Source organism: Elgaria multicarinata, chromosome 3 (assembly GCF_023053635.1).
Source record: "Elgaria multicarinata webbii isolate HBS135686 ecotype San Diego chromosome 3, rElgMul1.1.pri, whole genome shotgun sequence".
Classification (NCBI taxonomy): Eukaryota; Metazoa; Chordata; class Lepidosauria; order Squamata; family Anguidae; genus Elgaria; species Elgaria multicarinata.
The window spans coordinates 5,612,261-5,634,586 of NC_086173.1; the positions used below are offsets into that span (position 1 = coordinate 5,612,261).

The 22,326-nt window shown below is 48.9% G+C and overlaps 1 protein-coding gene across 1 annotated transcript in view; it reads left to right on the forward strand.

Annotated features, from left to right (window-relative positions):
* Window positions 1–22,326, forward strand: part of SMC1A (structural maintenance of chromosomes 1A) — a 36,070-nt gene that overhangs the window by 1,541 nt on the left and 12,203 nt on the right. The window contains exons 2-14 of the mRNA XM_063119138.1: window positions 1,341–1,529; window positions 2,736–2,848; window positions 5,164–5,367; window positions 9,062–9,300; window positions 10,896–11,154; window positions 13,262–13,402; window positions 14,670–14,752; window positions 15,101–15,308; window positions 15,440–15,625; window positions 16,907–17,086; window positions 17,852–17,998; window positions 20,779–20,916; window positions 21,591–21,707. Coding sequence (XP_062975208.1) covers window positions 1,341–1,529; window positions 2,736–2,848; window positions 5,164–5,367; window positions 9,062–9,300; window positions 10,896–11,154; window positions 13,262–13,402; window positions 14,670–14,752; window positions 15,101–15,308; window positions 15,440–15,625; window positions 16,907–17,086; window positions 17,852–17,998; window positions 20,779–20,916; window positions 21,591–21,707 — 2,204 coding nt within the window. The remainder of the gene's footprint in view (window positions 1–1,340; window positions 1,530–2,735; window positions 2,849–5,163; window positions 5,368–9,061; window positions 9,301–10,895; window positions 11,155–13,261; window positions 13,403–14,669; window positions 14,753–15,100; window positions 15,309–15,439; window positions 15,626–16,906; window positions 17,087–17,851; window positions 17,999–20,778; window positions 20,917–21,590; window positions 21,708–22,326) is intronic.

Sequence of the window (22,326 nt, forward strand, 5' to 3'; positions counted from 1 at the left end):
CCTCCCTCACTGGTGGCCTCTCCAGAGACAGTTGGTAGCAGGAGGGAGGGGCCTCTCAGCTGGAGCTGGACCCAGGTATGATGGAGAGGTGCCTGGTTGCTGCTTCCTCCCTCACTGGTGGCCTCTCCAGAGACAGTTGGTAGCAGGAGGGAGGGGCCTCTCAGCTGGAGCTGGACCCAGGCACGATGGAGAGGATGGGATCCCGCCTTTGCCTCTGTGGAGCCCTTTCAGCGGCTCTCGGATTCAGGGGAGAGTGACCTGCCCGCAGAGATGCATCCTTCCAGTCAGCCGGCCTGCCCCAGAAACGGGGTGGTGGGGAACCTGTGAAGGCAGTTTAGTTATAGGCCTTGCCCTCGTTGAGGTGATTTGAGCTGCAATATATAGAGGGTTTGCATAGCTAAATGCTTATCTATGTTAAAAAAAAAAAGAAAAAATATATTAAACCCTTGCATATGGACAACTAGCGTTTCAGGGAGAGGACTAGGCTAGAATCGTTCTCCCTCGTGGGGCCTGTTGAGACAGCATGCTAAGCCGTGGTTAGGCTGGTAACCCTTTTGCAGGAAATGGTTAGTGAGCGTGTTTAAACCGTGGTTATGTAGCCACCATGGATAGGAATGTCCTGCACTCCCAGAGTGCAGGACACGGAATAATAGACTCAAGTTAAAGGAAGCCAGATTCCAGCTGGACATCAGGAAAAACTTCCTGACTGTTAGAGCAGTGCGACGGTGGAATCAGTTACCTAGGGAGGTTGTGGGCTCTCCCACACTAGAGGCATTCAAGAGGCAGCTGGACAACCATCCGTCAGGGATGCTTTAGGATGGATTCCTGCATTGAGCAGGGGGTTGGACTCGATGGCCTTGTAGGCCCCTTCCAACTCTGCTATTCTATGATTCTATGGTTCACACGACACGCTAAGCCATAATGTTTGCCTTAAAACGCTTAACCACAGTGGCCGAGCGTGTCGTCTGAACGGGGTCACTGCCAGGTTTTTTGCGAAGAGCTGCCCATGGACGTTCGGCGGTAACACAGCACACAGGCAGGTGTGAGAACTAGTCATATGACCTCCTCTCGGAAGACTCTGCTAGTTTGGGCGCACCTTCTGGGAGGCCCTATGCTGCCTCCACCTCAGATTAGAGGAGACATTCTGTGCGAGATGTATATTTTGCACATGTTCAGAGACAATCTTGTCTTTTCACATGTTATAGAGTTGAGGCTTAGCATTGGAAAATGCTTGTAGGGCTGAAGCCCAGCAGACGCTATCTCAAACGGCACCCTGAGGAATAGCACTTCTTACCTTTTTGCTAAAATGCGCCACGCTTTCTTTGCTGTCCTCCATCCAGGCAAGTCAAATCTCATGGATGCCATCAGCTTTGTGCTCGGTGAAAAGACCAGTAATTTGAGAGTAAAGACCTTGAGGGACTTGATCCATGGGGCCCCAGTAGGGAAGCCAGCTGCCAACCGGGCATTTGTCAGCATGGTCTACTCTGAAGATGGTGCAGAAGATCGCACCTTCGCAAGAGTCATCGTGGGTGAGTTTCGGGGCAGTGTGGGGAAATCTTTGGGGGGCATCATCCTCGGGGTTCAAGAAGGCTGTCGTGGTGGGGTGTCTCTGGTTTGGCATGTTGCAAGGAGTTGGATGGTAGGAGCTCCAAATGGTGGGCTGTGCTGTGCTAAGGAGAGGTAGAGAAGTGCGTTTCTCAGCATCGGGGAAATATATGAAATACCTTTAGGCAACTTGAGGCCCTTTAGATGTTTTCTCCTGCAACTCCCATCAACCCTAGCCAGTGTAGCCAATGGAGAGGGATCATGGGAGTTGTAGGCCAAACATCTGAAGACCTGTAGGTTGGCCACCTCTGCTTTAGGGGTATGTTACAGTCCAATGCCAGTCATGTTTATTTTGAAGTGACGCCAACTATGTGGTGTATCCCTTTGTCCATTCACAGGCTTAATCTCCCAGAGCAGAAGCCCCGTTACTTAATCTAGACCTTAGTTGTATGGCAGGTCAAACCTCCTGCATTATCTCTCTCAGAAAGCCAGCAGGACATTTTGCTTTGGTTTTCTGCAGCAGTAGTGTTGTGTTCAGAAATAATGACAACTAACAGACCTAACTAAATGTGAAAACCAGGATGATCAGGGGTCTGGAAACAAAGCCCTATGAAGAGAGACTGAAAGAACTGGGCATGTTTAGCCTGGAGAAGAGAAGATTGAGGGGAGACATGATAACACTCTTCAAATACTTGCAAGGTTGTCACACAGAGGAGGGCCAGGATCTCTTCTCGATCCTCCCAGAGTGCAGGACACAGAATAATGGGCTCAAGTTAAAGGAAGCCAGATTCCAGCTGGACATTAGGAAAAACTTCCTGACTGTTAGAGCAGTGCGACAATGGAATCAGTTACCTAGGGAGGTGGTGGGTTCTCCCACCCTAGAGGCATTCAAGAGGCAGCTGGACAACCATCCATCAGGGATGCTTTAGGGTGGATTCCTGCATTGAGCAGGGGGTTGGTCTCGATGGCCTTGTAGGCTCCTTCTAACTCTGTTATTCTATGATGCTATGAATCCCGTCCTGCTGTTTGCGGTTTTTTTGTTCCCCTTATTTTCTCTGAATCTCTTTTGCAAGGCTCCTCACCATCACCTTCAGCATAATAAGTCTTGTGGGTGAGCCCTTCTGGGTCTTGCCATATCTTGGGTTTCAAGTCTTGTCCGGCCGAGGCTAAAGAAGCTGTGTGTCTTCTAGGAAGCTCGTCGGAGTACAAAATCAACAACAAAGTGGTACAGCTGAGCGAGTACAGCGAGGAGCTGGAGAAACTGGGCATTCTCATCAAAGCTAGGAACTTCCTAGTTTTCCAGGTGAGTTTTGTTTTTCAGATTCATCGCCCAACCAAAGCACGCGTGCCCTTGCTGGAGCGTAATGGAATGCACGGCAATGCCAGACCCATTGGTATTTTCCCGCCCTGCATTTGCACGGGCAGCCCAAGCCCATGGTTCTTCTGAGAACATTCCTGAAAAGTGTGCAGGCTTAGGTGTGCTTGGAGCAGTTGTGTTTTGAGGATGTGGTATGGATTCCTGGATTCGACAGTGGGCTCATCTAATCCTGCAAAGCAGAAGGAGGTTGTCTGTCCTCAACAGTTCTGTTGGGCCCAGTGGTGGCTAACCTTTATGTTCACAAATACATCCTCATTGACAGAAGTCTTGGCAGAAGAGACAGACAAAAATGATCGAATATTGCCAGGATTCGATCATTTTTGTCTGTCTCTTCTGCCAAGACTCTTGTTCATGCACTGGTTATTTCTCGGTTGGACTACTGCAACCTTCTTCTCACCGGCCTTCCTTCTTCTCACATCAGTTCATTGGTTTCTTGGCTCAGATCATCTTCTTGGCTCGCCGCTCTGACCATGTTACTCCACTTCTGAAATCTCTTCATTGGCTTCCAATTCACTCCAGAATCCAATATAAACTTCTCCTGTTGACCTACAAAGCTTTTCACGGTCTAGCTCCTTCCTATCTCTCCTCTCTCATCTCACACTATTGCCCCGCTCGTGCTCTTCGCTCCTCTGATGCCATGTTTCTTGCCTGCCCAAGGGCCTCTACTTCCCTTGCTCGGCTTCGTCCATTTTCTTCCGCTGCCCCTTACGCCTGGAACGCTCTTCCAGAACATTTGAGAACTACAAGTTCAATCGCAGCTTTTAAACCTCAGCTCAAAACTTTTCTTTTTCCTAAAGCTTTTAAAACTTGATTTTGCTCTGACTTTTATACTGTTAGTTTTACTCTACCCTGTGCCTGTTTGGTGCATTCTCTTCCCCTCCTTATTGTTTTATTATGATTTTATTAGAATGTAAGCCTATGCGGCAGGGTCTTGCTATTTTATTGTTTTACTCTGTACAGCACCATGTACATTGATGGCGCTATATAAATAAATAAATAAATAATAATAATAATTGACTCTGAAATGTGAGATAATATTGCCTTTCAAGTTAGCGCTGAAGTACAGGTGCAGGCTGATGGTTTTTATTTAGTTAGTTAGTTATTACATTTTTATAGGGACCAATACCTGAAGCTCTCTGGGTGGTTCACAACAATTAAAACCACAACATGAGTGAGTGTCTCTAGGCCCAGTTGACCCACTTCCATGCTTGCCCGTTGTGCTTCAGATGTGGTGCTGGCCTGGTGCAGCCCAAGAGACGGTTGCCACCGTTTAGAGCAGGGAGCGCAGGGCCTCAGTCCAGCCCTCTGAGGGGCTCCAGTGGTCCGTGACCTTTGCCCAACCACCAGCCCTGGGGCGGTTTTCCAGCCTTTGTGCAGCCCCGGCTCGCCTCTAAGTGGTCGAAATCCCTCCCCTATGGCTCTGTTAATAGTAGTTGGAGCACTGAACTCAAACACCCTGGCCTTTTGGCTTGCTTCTTCCACCTCTTCCTCAAGGCCCTGCTCTGCCAGTGGCTGGATGAACCGCGCCCCCACACCACTGCATGTCGCTTGCTCTCAACTCCTGCTGTTTGGGTCCTGGTTAAAACTTGGTTTAAAACCTGGTTTAAAACTTGATTTTGTTCTGACTTTATACTGTTAGTTTTACCCTACCCTGTGCCTGTTTACCCTACCCTGTGCCTGTTTGCATTCTCTTCCCCTCCTTATTGTTTTACTATGATTTTATTAGATTGTAAGCCTATGCGGCAGGGCCTTGCTATTTACTGTTTTACTCTGTACAGCACCATGTACATTGATGGTGCTATATAAATAAATAATAATAATAATAATAATAACATGCATCTTAAAATACAATATAGATTTTAAAAGCTTAAAACTACAATATAGAAGTACAAACCGCAATAAAACCTTGCAGCAATGCAGGGATTTACAATACAATAACAGAGTTGAAAGGACAGAATTAACAGTCTAAAATGCCTGGGAAAATAACACGGTCTTTACCTGGTGCCAGAAGGAGGGCTTGACTCTAACCTTCTGGGCTGGGATGCTGGAGAGGCAGGTAGAAGTCCAGACCTACGCTGCCTAGGCATCCCAGAATGTCCTGCTGTTTGGTGTGTTGGTGGCACCCGTCTCTCAGGGATGTTGCTGCCCGTTGCTCAGTTTGTGCCGAAACATAAGAGGCTGATTCATGAGGTGAACCTCTTGGATTGGTTTGAGGCTTTGGTCTTTTGTCACTCTCCCAGGGTGCCGTGGAGTCTATTGCGATGAAGAACCCGAAGGAGCGCACAGCCCTCTTTGAGGAGATCAGTCGCTCGGGGGAGCTGGCTCAGGAGTACGACAAGCGCAAGAAGGAGATGGTCAAGGCGGAGGAAGACACCCAGTTCAATTACCACCGCAAGAAGAACATTGCAGCTGAGCGTAAGGAGGCCAAACAGGAGAAAGAAGAGGTAAAAATGAGAGGCAGTAGTTGGCCATGATTCTCTCTGGGCACAGGAAGGTATTGCACTATTCCGTGGCATCTCTGCCTGCATTGTATCTTGAGTCAAAATGGAAAAGCAGCTCAGTTTCAGGCCAGCCTTGTCTCACCATATCCTTCCTCATTTCATCTCCTCAGTCTTTCATCTCCCTACCATTAGGCAGAGTGAGGCAGCTGCATCAGGCAGCAGATGTCAGGAGGCGGCAGCAGCCCCCTCACACACACACCCCACCCCGGAGTCCCGTAACCTAGCTTTCTTTGTGCCCTTTAAGTTAGCCAGTTGTCCTCAGGTACAGTGGAGGATGCTGTTCCATCACCGGTGTTGAAGGAAGATTCAACTGCCAGTCTGGACAGATGGTGGACGTGGGAGGGTGTACATTGTCCTTTGCCTCAGGCAGCACAATGTCTTGGGCCAGCCCTGTGCTCTGTTGGGCTGTATGTGGTGGTGGCTGCCTCCTAATGTTACTAGGCTGCACAAAGGTTTGCTAGCCTGCAAAGAGGCTAGTAGAGGAGGGGAAGACAAGGAGACTGGTGGAGAAGGGATGGAGTGGTCCGTCTGCCTTGTGCCAGCCTGGTGTGTGTCCGTGCTGGTTGTGGAGGACAAGACTTCATTCCTCCACAAGTAGTGCAGAAACTAAGCCAGCGGAGAGGTTCAGCCAGAACGTTTGAGCAAATCATGCAGTCTGGCTTAAAATGGGTCCACAACCTACAAGTCGTATGCAACCCTCTGGCACTCTCTGTGCGTCCCGTGGAGCCTGCAAGCGCCTCACCCAATTTACCACGCAGGCCTGATGTGTGGAGGAGACTTTTCCGGCATGACTGTGTTAGAACAGCCATCCCGATCGGGAGAGCTACCCTGTTTCCCCGAAAGTAAGACATCCCCCGAAAATAAGACCTACTTCCAGTTTTGCCTCTCGCTGTAATATAAGGCGTCCCCCCCGAAAATAAGACCTTTTTTTTTTGTTCAACAATAAATGTGTACCGTATTCTTCTTCATGGAAAAATAAGACATCCCCTGAAAATAAGACCTAGCGCATCTTTGGGAGCAAAAATTAATATAAGACACTGTCTTATTTTGGGGGAAACAGGGTAGGTAGAACGGCTTCTGCCTCCAGTGACCCCAAAACAGCCGGGATTGCGGCTTTCCCACTGCTGATGATGGTAGAAACATGGTGATTCCCCCTTGAGGGTGCTAATGTAGGAAGCAGGCTTTAGCCTCCTCCTGATTGGGAATGTTGTTCTAGCGCTGCTAACGGCAGGACTGGAACAACAGTTCCCCCACACCCCCACTGCCCGGTTGATCATCCCAGGCTGCAAGGAAAACTGAGTGGGGGCACTGGGAGAGGAGGGGTATATATGTAAATGAAGTCCGTCAATCCAAGGCTATTCTCTACCGCTTCACCATTTCTTCTGCTTCCTCTCTTTCCCCGCTGCCGTTGAATGTTAATTGTAATAACAGCTGGCGCTTCTCAATGTCCAAAGTGCTTTGTATTAGGGGTGTGCACGGACCCCCCGCTCCGCCTCGTGGGCCAATCCGCGCTGCTCCGCCCATAGTCTGCTCCTCTTCGCCGCGGAGCTCCGGCTCCGAATTGGAGCTCCGCGGGGTTTACCGGGCCCCGCCGCCTGTGCAGTGACAGCGGCAGAGCCCGGTAAGGGACCAAGGGGGAGGGGGGCCTTACCTGCATCCGTCCGCGGTCCCTCGGCTTCTTCAATTGAGCCCGTGGCTCAACCAGGAAGTCTGGGCCGTGTGGCCTAGACTTCCTGGTTGAGCCGCGGGCTCAATTGAAGAAGCCGAGGGACCGCGGACGGATGCAGGTAAGGGAGAGGAGGGAGGGGGGGTTACCGGGCCCTGCCGCTGTCGCCGCATAGGCGACAGCGGCAGGGCCCGGTAAACCCCACTTACCTTTCTTGCGGAGCTCCAGATCAAGGCGAAGGATCCGCCTTCACCTCGATCCTCTTCGCAACGCTCCGCCGGCCCCCCAATCCTCTTCGCCTCCGCTTTAAGGGGAGGCGAAGCACCCCGCTCCGCTCCTAATTCGCCGATCCGATTAGAAGCGGAGCACATCCCTACTTTGTATGCATTTATTTATTTTGCTTGTTACACACTTATAAGCTACCTTTCTATTAAAAAATATTTGCAGTGGTTTTAAAAATTACGTTTTAAAAATTACTGTATCTATGACGTCGTTGTGGGGTGAAGCACATGGACAGCGTTCAGCGTATTGTTGTTTCGTTGTAATCCTTACAACAGCCCTGTAAAGTCAGCTTTATCCCGTTGAAGGGCTGCAGCTGAGAGACTCATTCAAGGCCGCCTCGGACCACTTCTTGATTCCTAGCTCAGGCTCCTAGTTGCTACACTTCCCCAGCTCTTAGTGTGTTCTATAAGCCTGCAGTTAAGACTGTTATTTCTTTATAGACCATGTGGTATCTTTTTGGCGTTTTAATCAATTGGAAAGCTCTAAATTGGTTAATAAAAACAATTGATTAACAAACAGTGTAATTGTCTACATGTCTGTTCAGAATGAAGCCTCAATGAGTGCAGTGGGACTTAGTCCCTGGTAAATGCAATGGGATTAAGCGCTTGTTGTAGCCCTTAATCAGGGGCACAGAACCTCTGGTACGGGGTCCCAAGCCAGCCCTTCTGAAGTTTATTTATTTATTTATTTATTACATTTTTATACTGCCCAATAGCCGAAGCTCTCTGGGCGGTTCACAAAAATTAAAACCATGATAAAACAACCAACAGGTTAAAAGCACAAATACAAAATACAGTATAAAAAGCACAACCAGGATAAAACCACGCAGCAAAATTGATATAAGATTAAAATACAGAGTTAAAACAGTAAAATTTAAATTTAAGTTAAAATTAAGTGTTAAAATACTGAGTGAATAAAAAGGTCTTCAGCTGGCGACGAAAGCAGTACAGTGTAGGCGCCAGGCAGACCTCTCTGGGGAGCTCATTCCACAGCCAGGGTGCCACAGCAGAGAAAGCCCTCCTCCTGGTAGCCACCTGCCTCACTTCCTTTGGCAGGGGCTCACGGAGAAGGGCCCCTGTAGATGATCTTAAGGTCCGGGTAGGTACATATGGGAGGAGGCGTTCCTTCAGATAACCTGGCCCCAAACCGTTTAGGGCTTTAAATGTCAATACCAGCACTTTGAATTGGGCCCGGACCTGGACTGGCAGCCAATGAAGTTGTAAAAGGACTGGCGTAATGTGATCTCGCCGGCCAGTCCCTGTTAAGTTCCAGTCTGGCCCGCTAGGATCCCTTAGGCGGCCCCACCCACTTTTCTTCCCAAACACCAATTGGTTCCCGGCTTGCGTGCAGGTTCTTCCCCATTCTGAAAGGTTGAAATGTCTCCCCTAAGACTTAGTTACCGGCAGAATGAGCTTCAGACTAAAACATGCTGGTACGTTGGAACCGTCACTTTTGGCTTTGGCTCCGCCCATCCCTGGAACGTGGCCCCCGGGAGTCTTTCTGCAGTGGAGTTCGGCCCTCGGCCCAGAAGAGGTTCAACACCCCGTGCCCTAAGTGTGTGATGGCGGTGTCGCTTATGGGAACTGGGCTTGACTTAGTGAATAGCTTTGGGATTTGAGGATCCCTAGGTCTGGACCACGTGTGACCCCCCATAGCTGATGCTTTCCGCTCTCCTGTCTTGGCGGCCAGGCGGATCGGTACCAGCGCCTGAAGGACGAAGTTGTGCGAGCTCAAGTCCAGCTGCAGCTCTTCAAGCTGTACCACAACGAAGCCGAAATTGAAAAGCTGAACAAGGAGCTGGGCTCCAAGAACAAAGAGATTGACAAGGACAAGAAACGCATGGACAAGGTGGAGGACGAGCTCAAGGACCGGAAGAAGGAGCTGGGCAAAGTGATGAGGGAGCAACAGCAGATCGAGAAGGAGATCAAGTAAGGCTGGCGGGGTTTGTGTTATTGGACAGGGGGCAGGGGTGGGTGGGGGGGCACCAGACTTCCAGCTTGCACGATCGACTCTTTTTAAAACAAATCACAAAATGAACTGCTGGAGCTCTGGGTTCTACCATCCCCGAACCCATCACAAAATGACAATTTGAAGGGCAGAGCAAATCACTAAGAACTCGGGTGACCTGCAGATGCAAGATCTGACTTAATATAGAAATCAGAGATCAAACAACGAGCCCTGAAAATCCACCAGACAACCAATTTATTAATTGTCCCATTTTACATATCAGGATCACCGAGGCTAAGACTGGTCCCAAGGGCAATCTGCCCTGGGCATTTCCCATGATGGAGAATTAAAACACAGATTAAATATCCCGTGGAGCGAATAATTCAAGGAAGTAAGCCAAGCCACTGACTACAGGTCGAGTACACGCAAAGACACACACGCACACAAAACCATGGAAGTGTGGGGCCCAATTAATATGGACGGCCGTGTTAGTTGATCAGAATTCTTCTCTCACACAGGAGGAATTCTAACATGATGCTTGTTCCATGTGTGCATCATCTAAAAATTGAGGAAACGCATACTTCTTGCTATAGACCTTGGGCTAGATCCAACATCCGCACAATGAAAAATGGTTGCCTATTATTATTGGTCTTCTTCTCTCCTCTATCTTGGTTGTTCTGGGGCGCTTGAAGCAAGGGTGAGGCCTAACAGGCCCAGCTAGTACCTCATTTCAGTGGAATGTGTGACTGAGAGCACTACCCCAGAATCCTCTGCAGTGAACCATGTGCTTTCTTGTGCACCGACCTGCACAGCTGTGGTTTGTGTCTGAACAACCATGTAGGTGGGGCCAGTAGTGTGCGTCTTTCTGGCTTGCTTGGCACCTTCCCAGTGGGATGCCAGTTGGGTTGGAAAGACCATGTGATCACAGCCCCGGCCCTCCACATAGTTGTGGTATTCACAGCACCATAGCAGAGCGGTTGACACTGGGTGAGAGTGTGTGTGACCTTTTGAAATCCACTGTGATAAGTCATCTGCATGTTGGACTGCAGCAAATTGCGTGATCCAGACAGGGGTCCTGGGAGATCATAAACTATGCTCACTGGAGTCTCCAGTGTGGTGCCTGTGGGCATCAGTGCACCCTCAGGCATCTCCCTACTGCTTCTGATTTTAAGTTTCTTTCCTAAAGTGTCTTAAACTTAAAACTTTTTTTGAATGGGGATGCTGGCGTGCCGCATACTGCAAAGTGCTGCTTTCAAGTGCCATTTTCACCTGGATTCAAAAGAGTGGTTTTGTGTTTTGGAGCTCAGACCCCTCCTCTGCCATGTGCTTAGGTTCTTAGGCAGGTTCCTTTTCTTTTAGCCTTACACATTTGCCTTCTGAGAAATGCTTTGTGCGCAGCCGTGCCCTCTGTGACCGCCATTTTGTGAGAACACCCATGGCACTCTCTCAAGAATTCCAAATGTGCCAACCCAACCCCAAAAGCGCACAGTGGCTTTACAGCGTGATCTAGAATGGGAGTGGATTCTCCCGGAGAGTAGACACAGAATAGTTTGCTTAACAAATGTTGTTTTGGCAGGGAAAAGGATTCTGAGCTGAACCAGAAGCGACCGCAGTACATCAAGGCCAAGGAGAATACGTCTCACAAGATCAAGAAACTGGAAGCTGCCAAGAAGTCCCTACAAAATGCCCAGAAGCAGTACAAGAAGCGCAAGGGGGACATGGACGAGCTGGAGAAGGAGATGCTGTCCGTGGAGAAGGCCCGGCAGGAGTTTGAGGAGCGCATGGAAGAAGAGAGCCAGAGCCAGGGCCGGGACCTCACGCTGGAAGAGAACCAGGTGCGTTCAAGGCATTGGGGATCAACAACAGTGGCCTCTAAGATGGGTCGGGATGCGCCTAGGGGGGAAAGGTGCTTCATGGGACACAGGACAATACAAAATCAGGGTAGACATCAGGCCACGGCCTGTCTAGCCATGTACTGTTGCTCTCTAAAGCCTTTCCCAGCCAAGATACCTGAAACCCCTTCAAGTTAACTCATTTCTATAATTGTTGTACTTTATTTCCTACCCTTCCATATCAAGATCTACTCAGGGCAGCTCATGAGGATTTCAGTGTTTTGTTTCAGCAACAAAACAAGTCACAAAAAGGGTTAATGAGTGAAATATGTAGAATATTACTTGAGAAAGGGGCGATGGATATTGCAGGAAAATTGGTTTGGGAGACAGATTTGAAGGTACAGATAGGACAGCAGAGTTGGGGAGGTTTATGGAGACAAAGAGTGTTGGGAAATATGTCAGTGAGAATAAAAGAGAATTATTATAAAATTATATGGAGGTGGTACCTAACCCCGGTTAGGCTAAACAAGATAAATAACCAGCATTCAGCAAATCGTTGGAGAGGTTGTGGGGGAAAAGGAACGTATGTACATATGTGGTGGGATTGTAAATATGTGCAAAAGTTGTGGAAGATGGTGTTCTCTGAGATTGAAGAAATTGTTGGAATGAAAATAGAAGAAACACCAAGAGTTGCATTACTCTCACTATATGAAGATTTAATTAAAGAATTGATAACGAATTTGCTGACTGCAGCAAGGTTGATTGTAGCTAGGAACTGGAAGATTCAAGGAGATTATTGTATTGAAGAATGGTATAAAGAAGTATGGGAGATTGCAATTAATGATAAATTAACATGTAACATTAAAGTGAGAAGAGGTATAGCAAAAACGAACGATTTTGAGGAAATTTGGAAACAGTTCCTAATATTTGTGTTTTCTAAGGGAAGTGGGAAACCGCCAGCAGAAGAGGTGTTCAGATTTTGGAAACAGGAATGATCCCGGAGGGAAGGGGGAGCACTTGCTATTATGTTGATTTATGTTGTTATGTTATGACAAAGTATTATATGTTAATAACTATATATTCAAGTAATTTGTTAGGTATTGGTATGTTAGTTGTTATGTTGGTTTGTATTGTTTGTAGTAATAAATAAAATCTAACAGAAGTTCTAAAAACAAAAAACAAATCACAGCAGTAAGACAGAAGTTATTTTAAAAGAAGCAGCCTGGTTGTTGTTTTTAAGCAATAAGAGCTTTTTAAAAAGCTTGCCTAAAAGCGGGCAATGCAGGGGCCAGGCACACCTCTCTCGGGAGGCCTTTCCATAATCCAGGGGCCACCGCCAAAAGGGCACTATCCCACTGACTGCCCATCTGTAAACTGAGAGGAGGGCCTTGGAAATTTGTGGGTTTTAACCTGCAGGTTGTATGCTCTACTGCTGAGAATTCCCAAATTCTCCATCAGTGAGGAGGGAGGAGTTGTTTGTGCGCTGTGGAAACCTCTAGGCATGGGTGGAGAAGTATACAAACACCACAGTAAACGGAGATTCTTGGCTTTGTTCTTCAGTTCCCAGCTAGGGCTAAGTAGGAAGCACCAGGCTTTAGAAGCACAAAAATGTCCCATGTCCCAACATACATTTCTGTGCATGGCCCTCTTCTCACTCAGGCAATGGCCTCTTTGAATTGGAGCATTGAATACTTCCTAAATTGGAAGTAGGGAACCTCAGGCCCAGTCCGGCCCTCTTGTCGTTCCCCAGATGGCCACACCCCCTTCTCCTTTCTCCTGAGGACCGATTGTTCGGTGGTTCTCCAGCTTTTGTGCAGCTTTTCCCCACATTCCAAATGGCTGGTCTAAAAAAGCTTAGTTACTGGCAGTAAGAGCCTTAAGCGCAAATAGGGTGGTATTCTGGCCCTGCTTCTTTTGCCGTTGGCCCCCGCCCACCACTGGAATGTGCTCCCCCCCCCCGAGCTCCAAAATGGAATGCGGCCCCCGGGGTGAAAGAGGTTGAACACCCCTGCTCTAAACGGATTATGTGCTCACTTGGGAGAAAATGCGGCATATAAACAATACCATCACCATTTTCCTTCCTCCTCTCCTCCTACCCTTTACCAAACAGGTGAAGAAATACCACCGGCTGAAGGAGGAGGCTAGCAAGAGAGCAGCCACCCTGGCCCAAGAGCTGGAGAAGTTCAACCGGGACCAGAAGGCAGATCAGGACCGGCTGGATCTGGAGGAAAGGAAGAAAGTCGAAACGGAGGTGAACGTTTGCAAGCGTCTTTGCTGGCTCTCCCCATTTATTTATTTTATTTTATTTTATTTTATTTATTTATTTATTTATTTATTACATTTTTATACCGCCCAATAGCCGAAGCTCTCTGGGCGGTTCACAAAAATTAAAACCATCGTAAAACAACCAACAGGTTAAAAGCACAAATACCAAAAATACAGTATCAAAAGCACAACCAGGATAAAACCACGCAGCAGAAATTGATAGAAGATTAAAATACAGAGTTAGAACAATAAACTTTAAGTTAAAATTAAGTGTTAAAATACTGAGCGAATAAAAAGGTCTTCAACTGGCGACGAAAGCAGTACAGTGTAGGCGCCAGGCGGACCTCTCTGGGGAGCTCATTCCACAACCGGGGTGCCACAGCAGAGAAGGCCCTCCTCCTGGTAGCCACCTGCCTCACTTCCTTTGGCAGGAGCTCACGGAGAAGGGCTCCTGTAGATGATCTTAAGGTCCAGGCAGGTACATATGGGAGGAGGCGTTCCTTCAAATAACCTGGCCCCAAACCGTTTAGGGCTTTAAATGTCAATACCAGCACTTTGAATTGGGCCCGGACCTGGACTGGCAGCCAATGAAGCTGGAAAAGGACTGGCGTGATGTGATCTCGCCGGCCAGTCCCCCATTTGTCTCTCCTTCCCAGGACTTTGCCAGTGTTCCCCATACTGAGGGATGTGCACCCTCTGTGCTTTAAAAGATAATAATTCTGCACCCAGGAGATCCAAATTCGGTGCCCAGAGTCTACCATTTATATATATTTACACAGTGAATTATAATTTATTTTGCATATCAAAAAGCTGCTACGGAAGCTTGAAGGGTAGAATTTTGTGCCTCTGTGAAACGAGTGGGATCCGGCGACCTTCCGTCTTTCCATATCCAAGACACACTTTTAACATCCAAGCTTGCAACACTGGACAAAAATATATAACACAGTGCATCTTGTATAATAATAAGTTGACCTCTTTTTCCGCCCTTTGCTCTTTGTTCTTTCTCCCGAAGATGGCCTTGGTGTGTCCACCCGCCTTTGATGTGAACCACTTTCGGTTGCCTAACCAACTGAAGAGCAATGGATTAAGTGACCTCTTTGGTTCCTTCCCTGTCCTTCTGGCGTTGCCTTTGGCGGCGGTTCTCCTCAGGGGGAGTGACACCCTCACGCTTGTCATTGCTTGAGCCAGGCCCTGACGTTGAGCTAACCTGCCTGGTACTTGCTTAGTTGTTTCTTATTTGTTCTCTTCTCTAGGCCAAGATAAAGCAGAAATTGCGGGAGATTGAGGAGAACCAGAAGCGCATTGAAAAGCTGGAGGAGTACATTGCTACTAGCAAGTAAGGACCAGGGTGGTGGGGTGCACAATCCTCTTACTGGACTGGTGTGTGTGTGTGTGTCATGAGCAGAGTGTGGGCAAGAGAGAAGGAAGTTGAGCTCTAGGGGCCATCCTAGAAGAACTCAGGGTAGCCCCAGCGCAGTGCAACCAAATACTCTGGCATAGCGTGCCCAGGGCAGGGGTAGACAGCTGTTGCCCTCTAGATGTTTGGGACTGTAACTCCTAAAATCCCTGACAATTGGCTGTGCTGGGGTTGATGGGAGTTGTAGTCCAGAACATCTGGAGGGCTCCAGGTTGCCCACCCCTGGCCTACCGTTCCTGTGTCATCTTCTCACTGTCCCTTCTTCAGGCAGTCCTTGGAAGAGCAAAAGAAGTTGGAGGGGGAGCTGACGGAGGAGGTAGAGCTGGCAAAGCGCCGGATCGATGAGATCAACAAGGAGCTGAACCAGGTGATGGAGCAGCTGGGGGACGCCCGCATCGACCGGCAGGAGAACAGCCGGCAGCAGCGCAAGGCCGAGATCATGGAAAGCATCAAGCGCCTCTACCCTGGCTCCGTGGTAGGTGGTGCGTTGATAAAACCAAACCACCAATCTGGCTGGGCCGGGCCTAGGCCAGGCGTGGTGGAGCAAAGGTGAGGTTGGATCGGCGTAGCCCTGCTGGCCTCATTCTTCTTCCTTGCTTCACGCAGTATGGGCGTCTGATTGACCTCTGCCAGCCCACCCAGAAGAAATACCAGATAGCCGTCACCAAGGTGCTGGGCAAGAACATGGATGCCATCATTGTTGACTCGGAGAAGACTGGCCGGGACTGCATCCAGTACATCAAGGAGCAGAGAGGGGAGCCCGAGACCTTCCTGCCACTTGACTACCTTGAGGTGAGGCCTGCCATGGATTTGATGAGGGGAAATTTGAGGTTACCCTCTCTGCGCAGCCATGGAGCTCTGTGGGTGGCCTTGGGCATGTCGTTTGTCCTGGTTGTGCTTGTATATTGTGTTTTTATACTGTTGTTCGTTTTATACTTTGAATCGTACTTTTGTGAACCGCCCAGAAAGCTTCGGTTATTGAATGGTATAGAATTGCAAGAAATACATAAATAAATAAATCTCTCAGCGTAACCTGCTTTGCAAGGTTGTTATGTGGATAGCATACGATAATCCCATTTATGCTGATTGAGCTTGTTGTAGAAAGAGTGGGATATAAATGTGGTGATGGTGGATTATTGACAGGAAAACCACGTGTTTGGCCTACTCTATCCTTCTCCCCCTCTTCTTTTTCCCACCTTCAATTGGGCACTGTGGGTGTCCAAACCCCTCCACAGGTAGTCCTCTCTCAAATTTGCCATACCCCGGTGGGAGTTCGATTCAACCTTTTCCACGTGTCATGTTTTTTGCCCTTTTCTGCTCCTGAGGCACCCCTCCCCCGCTCCCCAGATTTCACTTGCTTTTGAACTGAAGGTATAAACCAGTGGTTCCCAAAGTGGGCGGTACTGCCCCCTTGGGGGCAGTGGGATTGCATAGGGGGGCGCTAAGAGGCAAGGGGGCAGCAGGGGGATGCTAAGAGGCAAAGGGGCAGCAGGGGGGCTCTCGAGGTGGTCTTTTCCAAGAAGCACCTCTCCAGAAGGTCTTAAAACCCAGGGACATTTTTATGGGAGAAGGTAGTTTGGTCCCAAGCCATATAGGGGAAGAATCCACACATGTATTAATACTGTTTAAGAAGTGTCCTTTTAATGATGAATTGAAATGTTTCAAAAGCACCAAAACGCTAATGAAGAGACATACCCTGCTTGGTGTGCCCCGCCACGCCGGCTGCAAAACAAAGGCGTTCGCTCTCTTTTTCCTCCCTCCCTCGGCAAGGCTGTGGCGGGTGCTTCCCATTTAAAGGGGCTGCATGCAGGGGGCACTGGGCATGAGTTTGTGGAACCAAGGGGGCGGTTACCTGAAAAAGTTTGGGAACCACTGGTATAAACCCATAACCTGGGAAAGGGATGACGGTTCTGCCTCACCCCCACCCCAAGTTCACTGGCTGGAATAGGCTTATGAGGACAAAGCAAGCTGGCATAAACTTGTTACGTTTTGTGCCCCTGCCCACTTCCAAAGCCAGAACGGCCTGTATGCTGCATGAGCCTGACTGAGAGTTTGTCTGTTCCCCTCTCCCAGGTGAAGCCCACAGACGAAAAGCTCCGGGAGCTGAAGGGAGCCAAGCTGGTGATCGATGTGATTCGCTATGAGCCCCCACACATCAAGAAGGCCCTGCAGTACGCTTGCGGGAACGCCCTCGTGTGCGACAACGTGGAGGATGCCCGCCGCATCGCTTTTGGGGGGCACCAGCGTCACAAGGTCAGGGGGAGCCCGACTAGCCCATTCCCCCTGTAGGCCAGCCTTCTCCAAACCAGAGCCCTCCAGACCGGTTGGATTATAACCCCCATCATCCCCAACCAGGAGGGAGGCATGCTGTTTGGGAGTGATGGGAATTGCAGCCCGCGTGGGGAAGGGTGCGGTATGTTGACCACAATCCTCCCACAAAACCTCAAACGTAATCCAAGTCAAAATTGTGCAACAAGGAAACCTGAATGTTTTTGACCTTGTATAAATGTGTAACAGCTAAGAAAATGCGGTTTGATTTGTTTTGCATGAAGTATCTGGTTTCTGCTAGTTGTGGCTGTGAGAAACAGCTAATTCAGGACGCTGAAGTCACAGTGTCTTTACCAATGCAAGTCTTCCTCTGCCCCCTCCTTTTGGTTTGTGAGAGTTCGCCAAAAGTTCATACATGTCTACTTTTGCAACCAGAAGGGCTGGAAACTCGCTCTTAAATAAATAAATAAATTCAGGTTGCAGAATTTTGCCCTCAGTTCCCAATTCTGCGCATGTGTAGAACTGCAGAATAACTTCTGGTCCTGTCTTTGCTCTAACCTGTGGCCAATCAGATGTTTTGGCCTATAACTCCCATCAGTGCTGAGGGATCATGGGAGTTGTAGGCCAAAACACTGGGAGGACAACGAGTTGGGCAACCGATGAATCCTGCTTTCTTCTTGCACAGAATCATTGATTGTAGTTGTTGCTAGCTGCTGTTCTGTCTGCCAGCCAAGTCTCTTTCTCTTCCAGACTGTAGCCCTGGACGGAACCCTGTTCCAGAAGTCTGGGGTGATCTCAGGAGGTGCCAGTGACCTGAAAGCCAAGGCCCGGCGCTGGGACGAAAAGGCTGTGGACAAGCTGAAAGAGAAGAAGGAGAGGCTGACGGAAGAGCTAAAGGTTGGAATTTTGCATTGTAGCCATAAGGCCTGCCCACCTCTGCTGTAAGCTATAAGTATTGTAGAGGGGGACAAACTGATTTTTTAGTATCTGGGGCACCACTGAAGGTCCTCACTTCTGAATAGGCGTTGGACTCCTTTGCGGTATTCAGAGGCATAAAAGAAGGGCATTTGGCTTGAAGATATTGGCACCGAAATTCTACATGAAGAGTAAAAGGGCACATAGACAAGTCGTTTTGAAGATTTTGTCTCTAGCAGAATTCAGACTACTTTAGCTGGCGATTGGAACTATTTGGTGAAAGCCCAAGGTTGAGAGGTAAAGTGGAGGTTTTGCCCGAGAGGGATGTGATGTCCTGTTCTCCTCGAGAAGGGCAGCCATGTTGGATGTGGGAGTGAAGGAGCTGTGTGGAACGCAAGCGTCCTTTGTGCTGCCCTCTAGAAGCACCCTCTCCTTTCGTTTCTCAGCTTTCATCAGCCACCGGCTGCTTTCATTGGTTTTGTACGAATGCGAGAGCTATACCTCTCAAGTGTGGATAATATGCCATCAGTAAGTGGAGATAGTTCAAACCAATGAGTGCCTTGAGGGCAGGAATTTTCAGTCAAGGGAATAAACAATAGTACCTAGTTGTTTACGCAAGCAGTTTGTCTTATGGACAAGAAGGAACCTTGCGACTTAGCCAGGGGAAGCTGGGGCCTGCTGCTGCTCTGGGCCCCTTCGGTAGCTAGAGGCAAGTCCCGGAGGTGATAAAGCAGGGTCTCCACTATTCCCACTTCAGATTGCAGGCAGGGACTCAAACAGTGGGATACTCCCCTGTACAAAACCGGTATGCAAGAATACACCAATTTTTTAATATGTGTGTATGTGTGTGTGTATACATAGAATCAAAGAATAGCAGAGTTGGAAGGGGCCTACAAGGCCATCGAGTCCAACCCCCTGCTCAATGCAGGAATCCACCCTAAAGCATCCCTGACAGATGGTTGTCCAGCTGCCTCTTGAAGGCCTCGAGTGTGGGAGAGCCCACCACCTCCCTAGGGAACTGATTCCATTGTCGTACTGCTCTAACAGTCAGGAAGCTTTTCCTGATGTCCAGCCAGAATCTGGCTTCCTGTAACTTGAGCCCATTAGAATCAAAGAATAGCAGAGTTGGAAGGGGCCTACAAGGCCATCGAGTCCAACCCCCTGCTCAATGCAGGAATCCACCCTAAAGCATCCCTGACAGATGGTTGTCCAGCTGCCTCTTGAAGGCCTCGAGTGTGGGAGAGCCCACAGCCTCCCTAGGGAACTGATTCCATTGTCGTACTGCTCTAACAGTCAGGAAGTTTTTCCTGATGTCCAGCTGGAATCTGGCTTCCTTTAACTTGAGCCCGTTATTTCATGTCCTGCACTCTGGGACGATCGAGAAGAGATTGGGCAACTCATGTTCCTCCAGATGTTTTGGCCTACAGCTCCCATCATTCCTCACCATTGACTATACTGACAAGGGCTGATTGGAGTTGTAGTCCAAAATATCCGGACGGCCACAAGTTGCATGCCTGCTCTAAAGTATGGGTGGGGAACCCTGTGGATGCTGTGGGACTCCAACTCCCATTAATCCCAGCCAGCATGACCAATGATCAGAAATGACGGGAATTGTACCCCAACAACATCTGGAGGATCAACATCACGAGGACCCTGATAGAAAGTGTGTGCGTGTGAAGGTTGTGATTTATTTCCCTTGTTCATAAGACACCCCCAATGGGTGTCTTAGTCACACAGTTCATAAGACACCCCCAATGGGTGTCTTAGCCACCCAATTCATACTTTTTCCAAGCTCTGACAGTGGGCTTCCTCCAATGTCCGGCTCAGCAAATACGTTTTGGAATATCTGACCTAGGTAGACAGATAGATATTGTCAGCCCTTTGTTAGAGGTGACATTGCCTTGTCAGTTTTATTTAAATTCATATATTTGCATTTTATACTGCAAACTAAGCGTGGCTCCCCTGCTGAGATTTGACAATTTCAGTTATTTTGGTGAGCTCTGGGAACATGTTATGTATGAGGAGCAAACGTATGCAGTTTTCCCCCCTCCCACCCCATGAACCCATCAACAATCACTCTTCCTTTGAAAGGTTATTTATTTATTTATTTACTTCTCATTCCATCCCCCCCTTCTCCCTTCCTTTCAAATGAAGGGCGATTGTTGATGGGATCATTTGGGTGGGGGGGGGAATCCTCTGGGTACATGTGCATCTCATATATAACACGTTCCCAGAGGCATCTATCATAAGACTTGTTGACCAGAATCATTGAAATTGTCAGATTCAGAGGAGCTGTGCTTAGTCTGCTGTAGAAAAATGGAAAACAGTCCTGTGATGCGTTGAATACTAACAAGTGTATTGTGTCCTGAGTTTTCGGATGCATCTGACTAAATAGCCTCTTTGCCTTTAGAGAAACGTCTCTCTGTGGGTTTTTAAGTTGTTACAGGACTGTGTCACGTTTTGCCTGAAATTGCACTGTTTATGCACTGTATCAAATGCCTCTTTTTGGGGTGTTTTTTTTTTTTTGGATCTCGGGTTTAGTTGTTTTAAAAAAATGCCTGTTGGGAATTGTTTGCCTTGGCATCTTTCAAGTTCCTGAGACAGAGCTAGGCTTCCTCCTTAATCCTCATTGATATATCCCTGCCATCTAACTGCTGCGTGGAATTTATTCCTGCCATCTAACTCTGCAGTACTCATAGGTAGCTACAAGGTCACCTTCTCATTCAGGGCTGTTGTTCTGTCTCTAAATCTCCCTCTCCCAGGAGCAAATGAAGGCCAAGCGGAAGGAGGCGGAGCTGCGCCAGGTCCAGTCCCAGGCCCACGGCTTGCAGATGCGCTTGAAATACTCCCAGAGCGACTTGGAGCAAACCAAGACCCGCCATCTTGCTCTCAATCTCCAGGTATGGTGGCTGGCTGGGGCCAGATGCCCTTCAGGCCTCCAACTTCCGTGTCAGCGCCTGATGTGCGAAATGCTTTCCTTTGCCTTTGAACTAAAGCAGGGATTCTCAGGTAATGGGTGTTGGAGACTGTGCAGCAGCCGAAAGTGCTGAGGGAGGCCCGTCTGTTTCCAACTCAGGGGAGCCCTGAGTGAAACCCCATCCCAGTTGGTTCCCCACCACCACCACCACCACCCCTTGGTTGGAACCCTTGAGCTCTTGGGACAGATTGGCTCTTGGGCCAGATTGGCCCCAGGATGCTTCACTCGCATCCTGGGGCCCGGCGTCTTACTGTTGGGGTTTATGAAGACCTGCTGCAACCCTGCTTTTGGGTAGGCAGCATTATACTGAGTGGGCAGCTTTCCAAAAGAGCGGCCATGTTAGTACGGTGTAGGAAGAACAACAGAACCCTTGAAAAGGCCACATGGCTTAGCGTGGCGTGTGTTTTCATTGTTGAACTTTGGGCTGCGCCCGTCCCACCCACTCTTGAAGCGCCAGTTATGCCATTTTCCAAATTGATTGAAGTGTCCTTGCTTTTTCCATTTAGAGGGGGTGGGGGTGGGTTGGTTGATTGGTTCCTAATGTCAGTTCTTCCGCTCCCCTGAGCTACACCCCTGTTTTGACGCTGTTCCCAACAGGAAAAGTCCAAGCTGGAAAGTGAGCTGGCCAACTTCGGGCCCCGCATCAACGACATCAAGCGCATCATTCAAGGGAGGGAGCGTGAGATGAAGGAGCTCAAGGAGAAGATGAACCAGGTGTGGAGGATCAAGGCCGAGGGCAGCCAAAGGGGCATCGCCTCAAGGGAAACATGGGAGGAGCAGGATGCAGAGGCACAAGCTCTGTGGGAAGCTCCTCTTCCAGCCAACAGCCTTGGGGAAAGCGGGGTGGGGTGGGGGAGTAGTGGGAAGTGACCATGTCTTCATACCCATCCTCCTCTCTGGCAGCTTTGAAATTTTGTTCCAGGCAACTTAGCTGAGATACAGATGTGCATTGTAATAATAACAACAGTAGGAACTCTGGGCTTCTTCAGAAGGCTACCTGGGTTCCTCCACTGAGAAGATCTGTAATGGAGGACAGGAAAAGGAAAGGGACCTCTCGTGCAAGCACTGAGTCATTACTGACTCTTGGAGGGACGCCAGCTTTCACTGACGTTTTCTTGGCAGGCCTTATAGCGGGGTGGTTTGCCGTTGCCTTCCCTGGCCGTTATTACCTTTCCCCCAGCGGGGTGGTTTGCCGTTGCCTTCCCCAGCCGTTATTACCTTTCCCCCAGCTAACTGGGTACTCATTTTACCGACCTCGGGAGGATGGAAGGCTGAGTCGACCCGAGCCGGCTGCCTGAAACCAGCTTCCGCTGGGATCGAACTCAGGCCGTGG